Source organism: Sitophilus oryzae, unplaced genomic scaffold (assembly GCF_002938485.1).
Source record: "Sitophilus oryzae breed Bouriz unplaced genomic scaffold, Soryzae_2.0 scaffold_1356_pilon_pilon, whole genome shotgun sequence".
NCBI lineage: Eukaryota > Metazoa > Arthropoda > Insecta > Coleoptera > Curculionidae > Sitophilus > Sitophilus oryzae.
In genome coordinates, this window is record NW_022146011.1 from 817,259 (window position 1) to 835,721 (window position 18,463).

At 30.5% G+C, this 18,463-nt stretch overlaps 2 protein-coding genes across 4 annotated transcripts; one reads left to right on the plus strand and one right to left on the minus strand.

Annotated features, from left to right (window-relative positions):
* Nucleotides 1-2,784: 2,784 nt before the first annotated feature.
* LOC115875235 lies at nucleotides 2,785-8,711 on the minus strand. 3 transcript variants are annotated; one of them, XM_030890655.1, is made up of 2 exons: nucleotides 8,174-8,711; nucleotides 2,785-3,362 (listed from the first exon to the last, which is right to left on the minus strand). In XM_030890655.1, exons 1-2 carry the CDS (start codon nucleotides 8,407-8,409, stop codon nucleotides 3,101-3,103), a joined length of 498 nt encoding a protein of 165 aa, XP_030746515.1. In that variant the 5' UTR covers nucleotides 8,410-8,711; the 3' UTR covers nucleotides 2,785-3,100. The 3 variants fall into 3 exon arrangements, with proteins under 3 accessions (XP_030746515.1, XP_030746514.1, XP_030746513.1); XM_030890654.1 differs by lacking the exon at nucleotides 8,174-8,711 and adding an exon at nucleotides 7,422-7,919; XM_030890653.1 differs by lacking the exon at nucleotides 8,174-8,711 and adding an exon at nucleotides 6,667-7,224.
* Nucleotides 8,712-13,180: 4,469 nt separating this feature from the next.
* LOC115875262 (odorant receptor 4-like) lies at nucleotides 13,181-17,799 on the plus strand. Its single transcript, XM_030890684.1, has 5 exons — nucleotides 13,181-13,845; nucleotides 16,292-16,391; nucleotides 16,452-16,556; nucleotides 16,651-16,806; nucleotides 17,642-17,799. The coding sequence occupies exons 1-5, from the start codon at nucleotides 13,181-13,183 to the stop codon at nucleotides 17,717-17,719; spliced, it is 1,104 nt and encodes a 367-aa protein (XP_030746544.1). The 3' UTR covers nucleotides 17,720-17,799.
* Nucleotides 17,800-18,463: the final 664 nt, after the last annotated feature.

Genomic DNA, 18,463 nt, shown 5'->3' on the forward strand with positions numbered 1-18,463 from the left:
TGAATACGCACCTTTAGATTAACAATAAAAAATAAAACCGCAGGTAAAAGTTCCAGTGTTGAGTGACGACATACTTAACAGGGAAAACGTTAAGTGTAAACGGAACTTAAAATAAAAAGCTACTGCTTTAGATTATGCGGAAGCTAAAAGGCCTCCATACTTTAGATACAGGATTAGCTAAAAAAACTTCGTTTTCTTCGCTAAACAGTCTATTTGCTCTCAGCTACGTCTTTTAACACGGTCAGATTAGCGAAAACATTTATTATAACCCAAAGAAAGAATAACTTATTTTTTTAATTCTTTACATTAATTTATTTATTTTTAAAATTATCATCAATAGTTAAGAGGTTCACAATTAAATTTGAACTCTACAGGGAACTGAAATGTTTAAGCTCACTATATAAAAATAAATACTTCCAAATTTAATTATAAAAAGATATAAAAATTTGATTTTTTATTAATTATTTTTTTCAATATGCAACCCAAGAAACTCTACCATACCTCTGCCATCTAGTTAAAGGATCTTAAAAGCTTAGTTTACAGTTTCCGACTTATCTACAGTATCCGTAAATGTTGCTATTTCTCCATAGATGTCACATAAATCAAGATTAGCGACACCTACTGGAATCACAGCTAATTAAATTCAAATAAACGGCAAAAATAAAATTAAATTAAATTTTAAGATGGTAACCACAATATTTTAATTCAAGTTTAATAAAAAAGAAATATAATATATTAAAAAAATCGAAGGTTATTTTTTATTTTCTTTATTATCAATAATACATAAAATATATCGTACAAATTCTTAGAATAAATTATTTATAACTAATGACTAGCATGGAAAAAACAAGTATACATACAACAATTAGTACCATTTTCACAATATCTTTTACAATAATGTTAAAACCTCATATTGCAACATTACTTATTTTTTAACAATAATGATTTAAGGTTTTTTTCTCTTTAGGTTACTCAATTGAATTATTTATTAGATTTTTATTACTCAGTTATCGGATTAAGTGTAAATAAGAGTAATACCCTAGTAAAATACACAGGAAAATGCAATATATAAGTGCAATATTGATTCTATAGCTTCCATTTTCCGAATCTAATCTGAAAATAAACAATTTTTTATGGTCGTTTTCGGTGTTAGATGCCAGACACCTAGCCAGACATATTATTGCAAATATTGTTTGTTTTGTTCAGTTATATCAATCGCAGACTTATACAGTATGTCCCCGAAAATGTCTTTAAAAGAGAAAAAACTTTTTTATTAACATTTTGAGAAAAATACATTCTTCATAAAAAATTTTGCTTATTCTAAAATGGTTCCAAATTTTCATATCGCTTTAGAGAAAATTAAAAAACATGAAAATATAGTTGAATTTTTTTGAAGTCCTAAAAATCAAAACGCATATCTGTGGTAATAAAATTTCGGTTTCGTTCTTTGAAGGATAGTTATTGATAGAATTTTAAATAACGTCATATTTTTTGCTGTTTTAAGATGTTAAAGAAGCACAACATTTATTTGGTTGTTGATTAGAAAAGGTGATAATAATTATCGGAAAATGTGATACTTTATCAAGAGAAAAAAAGTATGACGTTAATCAAAATTAATAGCTAACCATCTATCAAAGAAATCTAAAGTATATTAGGTAGGTACCATAAAAATAACTTTGGATTTTGAGGACTTTAAACGTCAACCATAACAAAATTCAACCATAATTAATAATTTATAATAATCGGTATTTTACAATAATTGGGAATTTTTTTTAGAACAAACAAAATTTTTTATAGAGTATGCATTTTTCTCAAAATGTCAACTATAAAAAAGTTTTTCCACTTGTAAAAACAATCCTGGAACATACTGTAGATAAAAATCTATATACCAATAAATAAAAAAAAGTTGCGAAAAAATCTTTATCATATAATGAAATACTTGAAATACTTAAATCTTTATAAATACCGTATGATCGAAAAAAAAACGGCGTCAGCGATGGCTTGGAAACGAAGATCGCTATTATTTTATATGGGAAATGTCATCGATCGTCTGTTCCCAGCCAACTGGACGCCGTTTTTTTTTCGATTATATGTTATAGTAATAATACACGATCTTATACATACAGGGTGTCCCACTTAAGATGGATACAAGCCAATATCTTGATTGTTTGTTGAGCGATCTTTTTCATTTTTGGCAGGAGGTTGTATGACTATAAGACGAACATTTTGCCCAGGGTAAGGAATGCGATACCTCATAGACGTACGTTAAATGGGTTGATAAAGAACATTGTATAGATCTTAATAATTTAAAATTAATTAAACAAGTCTCAAATTACAGGCAATTAGATGCATATGAAAGCATCAGAATTAATAAATGTAAAGATAGTATGAACAGAGTCAACGGTCCAATTCCTTCAAGTTCTTTGTTCCTACTACTCTAGTGGCGGAAATTTAACTGTTACGCTCAGTTGGCTCTGACTCGGTTTGGCTAGATTTTGCCACGCCCACTCGGTGCCCACTGAGCGAGTATATAAACGCTCAACTTGTAGATTGTACTTTAGTTTATAATCATCTGCTGATGATGCTAACATGGTTAGCGAAACGCGCGTCCAGTGTAAAAGTAAAAGTGTTTTGGTGTATTGTGGTGATTTAGTGTTTTTATTTTGCTGTGTAACACCAAAGGTTCCAACCCTCAACTGTAATCAACTATAATGTACGTCTATGAGGTATCGCATTTCTTACCTTGGGCAAAATGTTCGTCTTATAGCCATACAGCCTCCTGCCAAAAATGAAAAAGATCGCTCAACAAACAACCAAGATTTTGGCTTGTATCCATCTTAAGTGGGACACCCTGTATATACGTTGATAAACTGCATAGCTTTTTTATGTTCACATTTGGTTAGGGTTATCTGGTCTGACATAATATTTTAAATATCTCCAAGTTTCTTTAGTTCTCTGAGTCAATGTCTGTTTTTACTACTCCGAGTGCGTTTTAAAATGTTTCTCCCGGTTATTGAGCGATAATACTGTTTAAAGAATTACAAAATCACGTTCACAGTCGATATTTCAATATAAATAACTAAACTATTACACATTTTTGTCACCTTCCATCACTGTGAATGTCCGGGCACTGCCCTTTCATAGGGTTTACTTTGGGAAAACTAAACAAATCATTGTCGATTTTGAGTTCTTTACAGCCGCACTCTGTGTGATTTTTCACTAGGATGTGATGCACCTCGTCTTCGCTATGTCCGAAAAACGATATGTCGAAATTCACGCAGACATCTTGTGATTCTTTCGGTTGGCAAGCCATTTCTTCGTCCAGTGCGTTTGTCGGACAGCAACTCAGCACTGAACTACATCTGAAACAAGTAGAATATACGTAAAAATATATTTTTTTGCACTGTAGTTATTTTTGAAATTTACACCACAGATAAAAGAAAATAATCTTCTATTAAGATCTTTGAATAAGAAGACTAAGGAAGGAGCATAATGCTATCCATGTATTCACGCATGGTGGGCGGAAAAGGCACCATAAAAGCTCTCTAGGGTGGGGATCCTTGACAGTTCTGTTTGACGATTCATTTGACACATTTGAATTTGATCTGAAATTTTGTGGATTTGTCAGTCTTTACGGAGCTGATTTTATGTTATTTATTATTTATTCTACTACTGATAGTTGTATAAAGGTAGTAAATCTAGATGGAAATTGTGGCAGAACTTAAATTAACAGTGACACTATCGCGATTTATCGAAAAAGACTCTAAAATAGTTGGTTGTGTAGCGTGCGGTAGATCTCGGCGAAAATTGAGTGAAATAATGGAACAACTTTTCGCTAGTAAGTGACTATATAATATACATGCGTGTAGTAAACCGATCATTTATGAAATTCACTTAAATTAACTAAATTATATATTTTTCTTGCATTTTAGCTTTTATTTATTACTTGTCAAAGATTAGATGTCAAAGAATTTAGATACGTTAATTTGACTTACCTGCTTCAGTAGCGTATCGGATGTTTGTGTTAATAAATACTTATTATAACTTATCTATTTTTATTAGAATTATATATTTTTATAACAATTTTAATAACTACCAACATTTATTCACAACGTAAAATAAAACAACAAATTATTGAGTCTACCCCACGTCTACCTACTATCATAGTTTTACATTTTTTAAATAAAATTAGAACGACACTGATAAACCGGAATTTAAGTCGGCCATATTTGAGGCCCATCGCGGTGTACCTAAGATTTTTGATATGCTCCTTCCTTAGTCTTCTTATTCAAAGATTAAGATAGATATGAAACTTAATAGTAAAATTTATGTCAAAGCACCCCTCCATGTTCTTAGTAGAGACTACGTTTAACCCAGCGTAACCCCATTTATGTTTATATTTGATTTCAAACGATTTAGTTTCAAAGTTACACTGATATATTAGTATATTAGAGTAACTTTAATAAAACATAAGAATATTATATATATTTTACAGTTTATTAAATATAAATTTTGACTACAAGGTAGAAAGTAAATCACAATATTTGATAAAACTTATAAGTATACCATTTTTACAGTTGATAAATAATAAAACTATTTCTGACTATGATATTTAAAATTTAGATAGATAGAATATTAAAAAACATACCGGTATTTGCAGACGCAGGCCCAAATTCAATAAAAACCAAAATTTTTCCTGCGAAAATCGGGCTTTTTTCACAGAAAAGGTATTTTTTGATTTATCAACAATCATTGTTAAGTTGACAATATACGGGGTGTTTTCTAATTAGTCTAAAAAATAGTGGTGTGATTCCTCATGTGTTCTTAAAACAATTTTTATATAACCATTAGGTCCAAAGTATTTCCTTTCTGATCTACAGGGTGTTAAAAATTAAAAAAAATCGATATTTTGCTTAACATAAATGGTACACTACTGCTTTTTTAAAGAAAATATATTTTTTTCTTGACTGGCCATCCTTTTTCAACAAAATTGATCTTTTGAGTTTTTCTTGTTCTTCAAACGGTTGCCGAGAAAAAAATAAATATACTTATTAAGAGCTCGCCTTAAGCCGTTTTCTAACGATTTTTTATTTTTTAGATTAATTAGGAAACACCCTGTATATGCATATCACAGGCAACCAAATAAACTAGTAACCTCTAAAAATTATTTTTTCTACCACTAGCGACGTACCGTGTTTTTAGTGAGTACTAAATTATTTTATCAAAATTTCACCATATAAGTTTCCAGGCAATGATTTACACCAAGCGTTTTCAGTCAAATGTATCACTGACAGAGCTGTAATATGTCAGTTTTAAAAAATGTTGTACGTTAGTATACGACAGAAATCAGGATTGATTTATGTCACTTCCTGTTTCACCGGAAATGAGTACAACTTTTGATTTTTAAATGGCGCTTTCGTTGTTTTTTTACTTTATTTGATACACTCTGAATAGAATGACATATCATATATGTCAACGTTTGATTCGCTTAAAAAAATATTTTAAATTTCATTCTACAGTGTCATGACTGTATTAGAAACACTAATTTTAATGAATGATCCTTGCAAAAATAAATGTTATCGTCTAATGTTTCTCTTGTGTTTTCCTGGCCGATTTAGAAATTGCCCAAATCGAATTTTTAATCATATCTCAATTGTTTCAAATGGAACGAGGGTGGCTCATTAGCATATTTGGAAAAAGCATTTTTTACGCATAATTTGGTACCAGACACATGGTATTTCGAGTCAAATTTTCGTAACGAACCGCATGTTACAACTTCAAATAAACCATATGCGAAAATGTCAAAAGTTAACATATGATATGTTAATATAACAATAATATTATATGTTTATTATTATTTTTTTTAGAGAACCTCTACACCCTAAAGTCAATCTGTTTTCCAAAAATCAGCTTTTTACGTCAAGCGTTTTAAGCAGGATCGTGATTAATCAATGACCAGATTTTTCGACACATCCTGTATACATTTTTAAAAAATCTTAAAATATGTAAAAAACAAAATAAAATATACGTGTTTAAGCATTTTTTCGGAAACTTGACCATTTTTTAAATAAAAAATATTGTAATATTTGAGGGGTGGTTTCACCCTCTTGGAACTGGAATTTCAAAAAATCCCTTCTTATCGAACCTCTACATCCTAGAATCGACCTGTATGTAAAAATTGAACTTCTTACGTTGAATGGTTTGAGTAGGATCGTGATTAATCAGTATGTCAGTCACTTAAGGATTTTATATATTAGTATAGATAGAGGTGAGCCACTTTTGGGAAACATCCGGTATATGTATTGCAAGTCTGTTTAATTATTTGAAGAAAACAGAATACCCAGACATAAATTCTGGTACAAAATATCTTGGAAAACTCGGAAACGACAACGGATTTTTAGTAATTACTTTATTTTTTGTCTCTTGTAAAAAAAACACCTTTTCGTAAAATTTTTGAGAAAAAAATATGTTTCACCGAACCTGACATTTACAAAAAATATTTCTTGTTACATTTAGCATTAAAATCTAGAAGGCTATAGTAATCTGGTTGCGAAAATTGATCAATTAACTTGTTCTGATTCCAAAAAGTCAGAGTAGTTCTATGTCCACGAAATCTTGGGACATTTTGTATATGAAAAAATAATTCTTGAACACTGTAATCGTTACCTGTGCAGAACAATTCTTGCTTTAGATTCGGGTACTTCCGAAATGCTCCCATCAAAATTCACCAAATTTCCCAAAAAATACACTACAGGCCTTGGAATACAAGGCAAATCAACTGGATAACACTGGTTCTGAAACGCGTTGATTATAACACTTCCAACACAACACATACAAGCCGCAAACACTATTAAGAACAGAGGAAAGTACTCCATACCGTCAAACGCCGGTACTACACTCATCTGCACAAGCTTCCTCCACACAGGTGAAGCAATAAATATTTTTCTGTATCACACATCGATGTCTGATTATTTATAGGAAATGCTTTACCACAAATCAACTTATTATCCATTTTCGAACTGGTTGTAGGTACGAACGGTGTGAATCACACTTGTACCGGCTGTAAATACGAGGCATTGCACAAGTTAGGTAGTGAATTTGGACGCAGGGTAGTACGGTGTCCAACAGAAACACAGCAGTCCGAAATGTAGAAGAACTAGAGACATTTTTGATAAAAAAAACTAAATTTTTGACGGTTAAACTTTCAACACTGTATATGTAGACGGTTTGAAGTAACAACGTGTAATGATTGTTTCTTTCAAAAATCAACACTATCGTTTAAAAGCAGTACCGGATTCAGGCCCACAGATATTTTGAAAAATAAATTAAAATAAAATGTTTTTTTTAAACAGACTTTTAAAGTTTGTTGCTGTTTGCCCGCTTAACAAATGATTAAAAATAAATTTATAGTTTTTTATTACCTGTACAGAACAATTCTGGCTTTTGCTTCTGGTACTTCCGAAATGCTCCCATCAAAATACACCAAATTTCCCAAAAAATACACTACAGACCTTGGAACACAAGGTAGATCAGCCGGATAACACTGGTTCTGAAACGCGTTGATTATAACACTTCCAACACAACACATACAAGCCGCAAACACTATTAAGAACAGAAGAAAGTACTCCATACCGTTACACGCCGGTACTACACTCATCTGCACAAGCTTCCTTCACGCAGGTGAAGCAATAAATATTTTTCTGTATCACACACCGATGTCTGATTATTTATAGGAAATGCTTTACCACATATCAACTTAATACCCATTTGCGAACTGGTTGTAGGTACGAACGGTGTGAATCACACTTGTACCGACTGAAAATACGAGGCATTGCACAAGTTAGGTAGTGAATTTGGACGTAGGGTAGTACGGGGTCCAGCAGAAGCACAGCAGTCCGAAATGAAGAAGAATTAGAAACATTTTTGACAAAAAAACTACATTTTTGACGGTTATACTTACAACACTGATTGTAGACGGTTTGAAGTAACAACGTGTAATGATTGTTTCTTTCAAAAATCAACACTATCGTTTAAAAGCAGTACTGGATTCAGGCCGACAGATATTTTGAAAAATAAATTAAAATAAAATGTTTTTTTTAAACAGACTTTTAAAGGTTGTTGCTGTTGGCCCCCTTAACGAATGATTAAAAATAAATTTATAGTTTTTTATTACCTGTGCAGAACAATTCTGGCTTTTGCTTCTGGTACTTCCGAAATGCTCCCATCAAAATTCACCAAATTTCCCAAAAAATACACTACAGGTCTGGGAACACAAGGCAGATCAGTCGGATAACACTGGTTCTGAAACGCGTTGATTATAACACTTCCAACACAACACATACAAGCCGCAAACACTATTAAGAACAGAGGGAAGTACTCCATACCGTCACACGCCGGTACTACACTCATCTGCACAAGCTTCCTCCACGCAGGTGAAGCAATAAATATTTTTCTGTACCACACACCGATGTCTGATTATTTATAGGAAATGTTTTACCACAAATCCATTTGCGAACTGGTTGTAGGTACGAACGGTGTGAATCACACTTGTACCGGCTGTAAATATGAGGCATTGCACAAGTTAGGTAGTGAATTTGGACGCAGGGTAGTACGGGGTCCAGCAGAAACAGAGCAGTCCGAAATGTAGAAGAACTAGTGGCATTTTTGACAAAAAAAACTAAATTTTTGACGGTTAAACTAACAACACTGAATGTAGACCAATGTAGACGGTTTGAAAGTTACAACGTGTAATGATTGTTTCTTTTGAAAATCAACATTATCGTTTTGGAAGCAGTACTGGATTCAGGCCCAATGATATTTTGAAAACTAAATTAAAATATATATTTTTTAAACAGGCTGTTAAACAGGAACGTTAATTAATTTCAAATTTATGAAGCTTATAAGTCATTTGTGACACTGGCATCACAAACTGGCATAACATTCACACTTTTCCAAAAAATTCTATATGGGTATTTCGCCACTGCAAGAAAAAGAACATAAAGATTATTTAAGAAAGGGAGATTTTCACAAATCTAAGATTTGTCAGCATTCATGGGACACAGGGCACAGAATAAATTTTAATAACGCCAAAATAAAAATCGCAAAATAAAACACGAAATCACCACAATACACCAAAACACTTTTACTTTTACACTGGACGCGCGTTTCGCTAACCATGTTAGCATCATCAGCAGATGATTATAAGTTATAGTGTTTTATTTTACTGTGTAACACCAAAGGTTCCAACCCTCAACTGAAAACGCGAAAATTGTAATGAAAGAAGCGTAATAAAAGAAAAATAAAAGAGGTTTTTTTAATACAACCTAATAAAAATAAATGTATTGCTCATGAATCTGTAGATGTTAGTAATGTATGGCAATTGCTTCTTTGATTTTAAAGACATAACATAAATAAACATAACATACGTAAAAATTAAAAATAATCATACAGAAAGTTTGGGGCTTTTTGGTTTTACCTTATTATGTAATTGTTATGAGGTAGTAATTGATAATTTTGAAGTTTAACTTGATATAATGTCATTTTAACAGAACGATATTTTGATATTTCGATAGAAAATGACACTCTGAATAGAATGACATATCATATGTCAATTTTTGACATTTTTGTTTAAAAAAATCGTATTTAAAATTTCAATCCAGAGTTCCACGGCTGTGTTAAAAACACTAATTTTTAATCAAGGTGCCTTGGAAAAATAGAATGCTTATGGTTCATTAGCATATTTGGAACAAAATATATTAAACTTTAAAATATATGAATATTTTAAGGTGTCCGTTTTTCGTGCCTGTGAGCGTATTACACAAACATTGAAAAAATATAATTTTTTTTTGGAAAATTTTTATTCTTTTTAGATTTTCGTGTTTTTTGTGCATTTTATGATTAGTTGTTATTAGTCTATTAATCTGGAAAGACATTGTTCCAGGACTTAATTTACACTAAAATTATTAAAAATTTTAGAAAAAAATGCTTCAAATTTCGATCTCAGACAAAATTGAATGTATGATTATGATATTTTGATGTAGAGCCGGTCCTGCAACTTTCACAAACATAAAAATCGAAAAGTTTATCAAGGGGTCAACTGAATTAAAATATATTAATACATATGCAAAGTAAACCTACCCATTTCAATGCTAAACAACTTTTCTACATTAATCATTAAACGTAAGGTGTAAAAAATATATTCGTGTTTATTTGCTTATCTTAATGCAACTTTTAAGAAAAATGCGTTGAAAGGTACGCGATAAATACAATAAAAACACATTTTTGTAACATTGTAATGTCTGTAATTAATATTGTTTTGTTAAAAATTAGTATTTAAAAATATCTGCATTATTTTATCGCTTTGCAAAACTTATCTAATTAGTTTGTTTTTTTACGTCGAACTAGAATAATAGGCACATAAATTTAAGTTACAGTGTTGATAACTGAAGAATTTATATTTGGTTCTGTAAAGAAATATTCTAAAATTAGACATGAACATTTTGTTAGATCACAGCCCTGTTATTAGTTGTTACAATTGAGGTTTAATATTTTTACAATTAATTGTTAAATCAAACGGGTTCCTAGGGTTCAGAACCGGGAAATCCCGGTACTTTCAGTACTTTCGGGATTCAGTAAAAATAATTCTAAAATACTTTTCAACATTAATCTAATTTTTTTGAAATGTTGAATTTGTTGAGCTATAATGTCTTAAATTACTATATTAACAACTAATATACAGGTTGAATCTTAAATAAATGTAAATATTTTCAGGACTGATATATCTCGACAAAAGAAACATGTCCAAAATAAACCAGATATTATTTTACTCCAAAAATTTAATAAGAATTGATTTATGTTTTAATCTCAGTGCAGTATCTTAAAAATAAAAAAAAAAAATCCAAATTTTTTTTCAAAAAATTCCAAATTATCAATTTTTGCGAAGAAAACCTAATAGATGTGTTTTTGGGGTCGAAATATGTATAGTACTCACCATGTATAAGTTTATTATTTTTTTATAAATAATAATTATAAATACTTTTAATACAATGAAAATTAATGTTTTTGAATAATTACACAATTTTACAATACACCAAGAAATAAAATTCATAAAATATTTATTGTCGTCAATAAAAAAATTCTTCTAGTGGTCAGGGATTTACAGAACTACTTAATATGTAAATAAACGCCTTTCTATATCTTGAAATAGACTTTTTTCTTGCAAAGTGTTAAATTAATGCATATATGTATCTATTTTTATATGTGAATATTTTTATTTTTGAGTAAAGTAATTATGAATTATATTTTTAATTTTTTTTTTCAACTAACAAAATAATCTAGAAACAAATTACCAACAACATAAATTATATTGTTACGAAAAGTACAAATTTTGTCTATTAAAAGTAAGTTTTTTATTTAAATAATAAATTGTCAACCACCATACTGATATTTCTTGAAAATACCTATTGATTTATTCATGGTTTGCGTCAATTACTTCATTTATTTTTATAAACGAGTTAAATTCTATAAGTTGACATATTTAATTCAAATAATTCTATGATTTACGTCAAATATAGACTGTATTAAAAAAGTATCACGTACACTTTTTCTGTCAAACCCTTGAAGCCACCCGAATGGTAATATTTTTAGCAATAATAATAATTAGTGGTATTATTTTAGTCAAAGAAATATCACATTGAAATTTTACTGTACTTTCGAAACTACTATAGTACTTTAAAAAGTTTAGAATGTTTAGAAAGTATAGAATGTATAGAAAGTATAGAAAATATAGAAAGTATTGAACGTATAGAAAGTGTGGAAAGTACAGAAAGCACAGAAAACATAGAAAGTATAGAAAGTGTAGAAATTATAGAAAGTATAGAAATTATAGAAAGTATAGAAAGTATAGAAAGTATAGAAAGTATAGAAAGTATAGAAAGTATAGAAAGTATAGAAAGTATAGAAAGTATAGAAAGTATAGAAAGTATAGAAAGTATAGAAAGTATAGAAAGTATAGTAGGAAAAGAAAGTATAGAAAGTATAGAAAGTATAGAAAGTATAGAAAGTATAGTAGGAAAAGAAAGTATAGAAAGTATAGAAAGTATAGAAAGTATAGAAAGTATAGAAAGTATAGAAAGTATAGAAAGTATAGAAAGTATAGAAAGTATAGAAAGTATAGAAAGTATAGAAAGTACAGAAAGTACAGAAAGTATAGAAATTCTAATCTAGAAGTAGAGGAAGTCCTAGTTATACCGGGTGTTTCTCAAAAATAGCTTAACCCCTATAACCCCTATTCCTTTCAGATAAAAAAATGAGATTTGAAATATTAGTGTATAACATAAATTAAGATTGATTGACGTATACAATTGTTTTTGGTCACTTCCTGTTTTACCGAAAATGATTATAACTTTTGATTTTTTAATGGCACCCTCGGTATTGTTTTAATTTATTCGATCGAAAATGATACTCTGAATAGAATGACATGCCGCATGTCAATTTTTGACATTTTCTCTGAATAAAATCGTATTTTAAATTTCAGTCTTGAGTGCCATGGCTGTGTTAAAAACTCTAATTTTTAATCAAGGAGCCTTAGAAAAATATATTTGATCGTCTAATGTTTTTTGTGTCTTATCTTGACCGGTTCGTATGTGCTGCTCAAATCGTATTTTTAATCATATTTTTTATCTCAATTTTTTTGAGGGTGTAATTTAAAAATCAAAAGTTGTTGAAAACATACCAAATCTCGTTTTTTTTTTTCTGAAAAAATTAGAAAGTTATAGGGGCCACTTTTGAGAAACACCAGGTATACTACTCTCTTTATTTTGTTCCGTAGATATTATATTTTATTTTAAATTAATATATATTAAATTATATATTACACCATTTGAACTCATATTTATTTTATTTTTTCCTAAGTTATACAAACTTTCCCATTTTATAAACTATTATCCCAATTTAATCCAATTTCTGGATATGCATTATGAATAAAAAATACCTCTACATTTATTAATATAGCATTAGAAAATTATCACACTTTGACTCATAAAACTTTAAATTACTTCCAAATTGCTCAAGAAAAAAACTATATAAATTGATATACCCGTCTTGAAACCGTTCAAATCCGAAAAAAATAAAAATGTACGGATTTGATTTTAAGACGCTTTTTCAACAAGACCATTTCAAAATGAAGTTTAGCGGTTTATGGTTAGACCAGGATAAGAAATGCCCTATATGGTTTAAAGCTTACTCTATTATCATCTTAGTTTTTGGTCTATACACAGTAAATTTCTTGCTTTTCATCAACTGGATCATAGCTATCAACAGCGACATCAAGAATTTCGCTAGCATGTGTTATATTATCATGATCGTGCACATGGGCGAGCTAAAATCTCTGGTACTTCTGAAATACAGAAAAGACTGCTTTAAAATGGTTAGGATGTTCCAGCATGAGACATTTCAACCGAAGACTTCTGAAGAATTAGAGAAGGTAAAGGAAGTTTTAGGTAACTTTACCAAACTGAAAAACTGGATGACAGCAGCAAGTATGGGAGCCGCAGTACTACTCGATACTTTCCCGTTGTTTCACGAAGACAAATACAAGCTGCCAATGTCTGTTTGGTACCCAATCAATATAAATTACAGCCCCTTGTTTGAAATTATGTACTTGCACCAGGCCATCAGCATTGTGGCAGTGACTACTCTCAACGTTTATACCGAAGCTATGATAATGGGGTTTTTAACGTTTGTCGGGTTGCAATGCGATCTGTTATCTATGAGAATAGAGAATCTTGAAGAGTTTTCTAAAAAGAATTTGGAGGTTTTGATCAAAAACCATTGGTTTATACTGAGGTAACTGGATTTTTATAAAATCGCTACGTAAGATTTCTATTGAAACTAAGAGAATATGTCTATTTATTTTGATTAACACAACGTTTGAGAAGGATCACTGACCGTTATCAAGTGTAAATTAATCTAATTCCTAAAACTACAGCAAGTTTTTCAACCGCGAAGTTGGGTGTAGTCAACCGCGTGAGAGAGAGAGAGAGAGAAAGAGAGAGAGAGAGATATTTTTCTCTCTTTCTCTCTCTCTCTCTCTTATTGAATGACTTAATGACTTCTTAATGATAATTGTTCAGTTTTAATATATTCTTTTGATGATAATAATGTTATTTAGTAATGAATTTATACTCTCCAATCCAAGAATCAGACTTCTTCAGCTAATGGTAAATTGCCGATGGACATATACCATCCAGTTCAAGAGGACCCAGTTCAGGACAGTTTTCTCATTATAATTCTGTTTTAGTATATTCTTTTGATAATAATAATGTTATTTAATAATGAATTTATATCCTCCAATCCAAGAATCATTCTTCTTCAGCTAATGGTAAACTGCTGAAGGACAAATGCCATCCAGTTCAAGAGGATCCAAACCAGGAGAGTTTTCTCGTTATAATTCGGTTTTAGTATATTCTTTTGATGATAATAATGTTATTTAGTAATGAATTTATACCCTCCAATCCAAGAATCAGACTTCTTCAGCTAATGGTAAATTGCCGATGGACATATACCATCCAGTTCAAGAGGACAGTGTTCTCATTATAATTCTGTTTTAGTATATTCTTTTGATGATAATAATGTTATTTAATAATGAATTTTTACCTTCCAATCCAAGAATCAGACTTCTTCAGCTAATGGTAAATTGCCGATGGACATATACCATCCAGTTCAAGAGGACCCAGTTCAGGACAGTTTTCTCATTATAATTCTGTTTTAGTATATTTTTTTGATGATAATAATGTTATTTAATATTGAATTTATACCCTCCAATCCAAGAATCAGACTTCTTCAGCTAATGGTAAATTGTCGATGGACATATACCATCCAGTTTAAGAGGACCCAGTCCAGGACACTTTTCTCGTTATAATTCGGTTTTAGTATTTTCTTTTGATGATAATAATGTTATTTAATAATGAATTTATACCTTCCAATCCAAGAATCATACTTCTGCAGCTAATGGTAAACTGCTAATTGACAAATAATGCCATCCAGTTCAAGAGGATCCAAACCAGGAGAGTTTTCTCGTTATAATTCGATTTTAGTATATTCTTTTAATGATAATAATGTTATTTAATAATGAATTTATACCCTCCAATCCAAGAATCATACTTCTGCAGCTAATGGTAAACTGCTGATTGACAAATAATGTCATCCAGTTCAAGAGGATCCAAACCAGGAGAGTTTTCTCTTTATAATTCGGTTTTAGTATATTCTTTTAATGATAATAATGTTATTTAATAATGAATTTATACCCTCCAATCCAAGAATCATACTTCTTTAGCTAATGGTAAACTGCTAATGGACAAATGCCATCCAGTTCAAGCGGACCCAGTCCAGGACAGTTTTCTCGTTATAACTCGGTTTTAGTATATTATTTTGATAATAATAATGTTATTTAATAATGCATTTATACCCTCCAATCCAAGAATCAGACTTCTTCAGCTAATGGTAAACTGCTGATGGACAAATGCCATTCAGTTCAAGCGGACCCAGTCCAGGACAGTTTTCTCGTTATAATTCGGTTTTAGTATATTCTTTTGGTGATAATAATGTTATTTAATAATAAATTTATATCCTCCAATCCACGAATCATACTTCTTCAGCTAATGGTAAACTGCTGATGGACAAATGCCATCCAGTTCAAGCGGACCCAGTCCAGGACAGTTTTCTCGTTATAATTCGGTTTTAATATATTCTTTTGATGATAATAATGTTATTTAATAATGAATGTATACCCTCCAATCCAAGAATCATACTTCTTCAGCTAATGGTAAACTGCTGATGGACAAATGCCATTTAGTTCAAGCGGACCCAGTCCAGGACAGTTTTCTCGTTATAATTCGGTTTTAATATATTCTTTTGGTGATAATAATGTTATTTAATAATGAATGTATACCCTCCAATCCAAGAATCATACTTCTTCAGCTAATGGTAAACTGCTGATGGACAAATGCCATTCAGTTCAAGCGGACCCAGTCCAGGACAGTTTTCTCGTTATAATTCGGTTTTAATATATTCTTTTGATGATAATAATGTTATGTAATAATGAATTTATACCCTCCAATCCAAGAATCACACTTCGGGGACTTGAATCGGGGACTAAATTTTTGATATAAATATGCCCAAAACAAAACAAACGGTTTTTTTACATTTCGCTTGTATATGTTGGATCAAAACAAATCAATGTATAGGATTGTTCAATCTTTTATTTTATGTCTGTGATTATTTTTTTTTTCAGATTATTCAAACTTATAAAGAATTTAGCTGGCAAAATCTATTTCACCCAAATATTTGCCAGCACAATAACCTACTGCATGGATATGTATCTATTAACGATAGTAAGTTATAACAAACAATAAAAAACTAGTTTAAAATTTAGTTTAATACAAATATTTTAGATGGATATATGGTCCGTCGAGTATTTGTACATTTTGACTTATCAATTGGCTGTCATTGGTATGTTTATGATTCCTTGTTGGCTCTCAACTGAAATGACCTTAAAGGTATCTGGTAGATAGTTAAAACTTTGTTTATTGTATACTTCTTCTTTTAAGTTTGTTTTGTTTATTGTTGTTTCTTTTTCTGTTTTTTTTTCAGAGTGAACGAATCGCTGTGGCTCTGTACAATTGTAACTGGTTTGCAGCCAGCGAATCCTTTAAAAAGGACATGATGTTTTTTATGATGCGAACCCAAAGACCGTTGAAGCTACTAGCGAACGACTTCTTTTATGTTTCTTTGGAGTTATTTTTGAAGGTACTTTGTTAATATTTTTATATAGAAAATAGTAAATTAGTAACTTCTAAATTTTCTAGATTTTCTAGACATTATAATATTTTGTTTATTACTGGATTAGACGTGTAATTCTTGTTCATACCGTCCTGATGATTATTTGCGTATCAACTGCCTTTATCCAATTCTAATAGTGACGTTTAAAAAAATTTAATGTCATTAACTTGTCAAAATATGGTATATACAGGGTGGCGCACCTCATTCGCCTCGGTTAAACGGAAAGATGTAGAAAGAAAATATTCCAGAATAATAAATGCCTTTTTTTGGACCTACGAATCCAAAAATGAAATAAAATACAGGGTGTTCCATAAGGAAAAACATAACTTTGGTATAGATCTTAGTTCTGAAACACCCTGTATATTTCAAAATAATTTTAAATTGTGCACATTGCCTCCCCACATATGCCCATAAAATAATTTGTTTCTACATCTTTCCGTTTTCGTATAATCAACCGAGGCGAATGAGGTGCGCCGCTCTGTATATATATAAGTAGTCATTGATTCCTCATCGAAAAATATAAAAAAAAGTTCCTATAAACATGGGTGCATAGTTTTAAAGTAACAGGATGTTAAAACTTTTAAAAAAGAGGCATTTTGTAATTATCTTAAATACGTACCATTATGTTTTGGGGAAATTTGTTGTACATACTGTACATGATGTATCACATGTTAAAGTGCTTAAAAATGTCACTTTATTAAAGAATCTAAATTATTTACTTATTTCATTAATAGAATCAGAATTTATTTACCCCTTTTTACGAATGACACGTTATCCAGGTATTGTTTTTTTTTAATTTTAGATGGTACGTACGTCACTGTCTTACTTCGCAGTTTTGATGAATATCGATTCGTCATCCCCCAGGAACTTTTCGATATAACAATGATTCTTTTTGATCCAGCACCGGTGTGAATAAACCAGGAAAAAATGTAATGATCCACCTAAATAAATAATAAATCATATGAGAGCAACACCTTTTTTTTTAATAATAAATTTCCTTATTTGAACATTATATAAAATTGATATAAATATATGGAACGGATATAGATTGTTATCAAATCTTGAGTCATGATGACAGTGATAGAATGAATAATCTCAATTGAATAATCACATGTATATCCTAAAATTTAGATATTTCTTTTCGTCTCATTTAGATATAACCAGAGTTGTTAAACTACACGTAGTAATTAATAAACTACATTTACTACATGTCACAAGTAGTAAACCGTAGTAACAAGTAGTAACAGTGAAAACATAACCTAAAAACTTTGTTTGTTGATCAATTTAAAGAAATAATAAATCTATATTTTGTGAATTTGTTCCTTATTATATGATATTTTTGATACTTAGTAGTTAAAAATGCTTGGCAGAATTATTATTTTAATATTTTAATACAATACATATCTCTCTCTCTCTCTCTCTGTCTATCTTTATTCTTACAAGAGGAATGTAGTGGTCAGGTGATGTGTGAGGTTTGTCTCCATAATTCCCTGTCTTGTGCTTCATGTACAAGCGTGTGCAGTGGCTTGTGGGTGATCTTTGATAGCTGGTCTATCCAGCGAGCGGCCTCTTGGTCTTCTTTCCGGAACCTTGCCCTGTATAATGAGCTTTTCCATACAGTCAG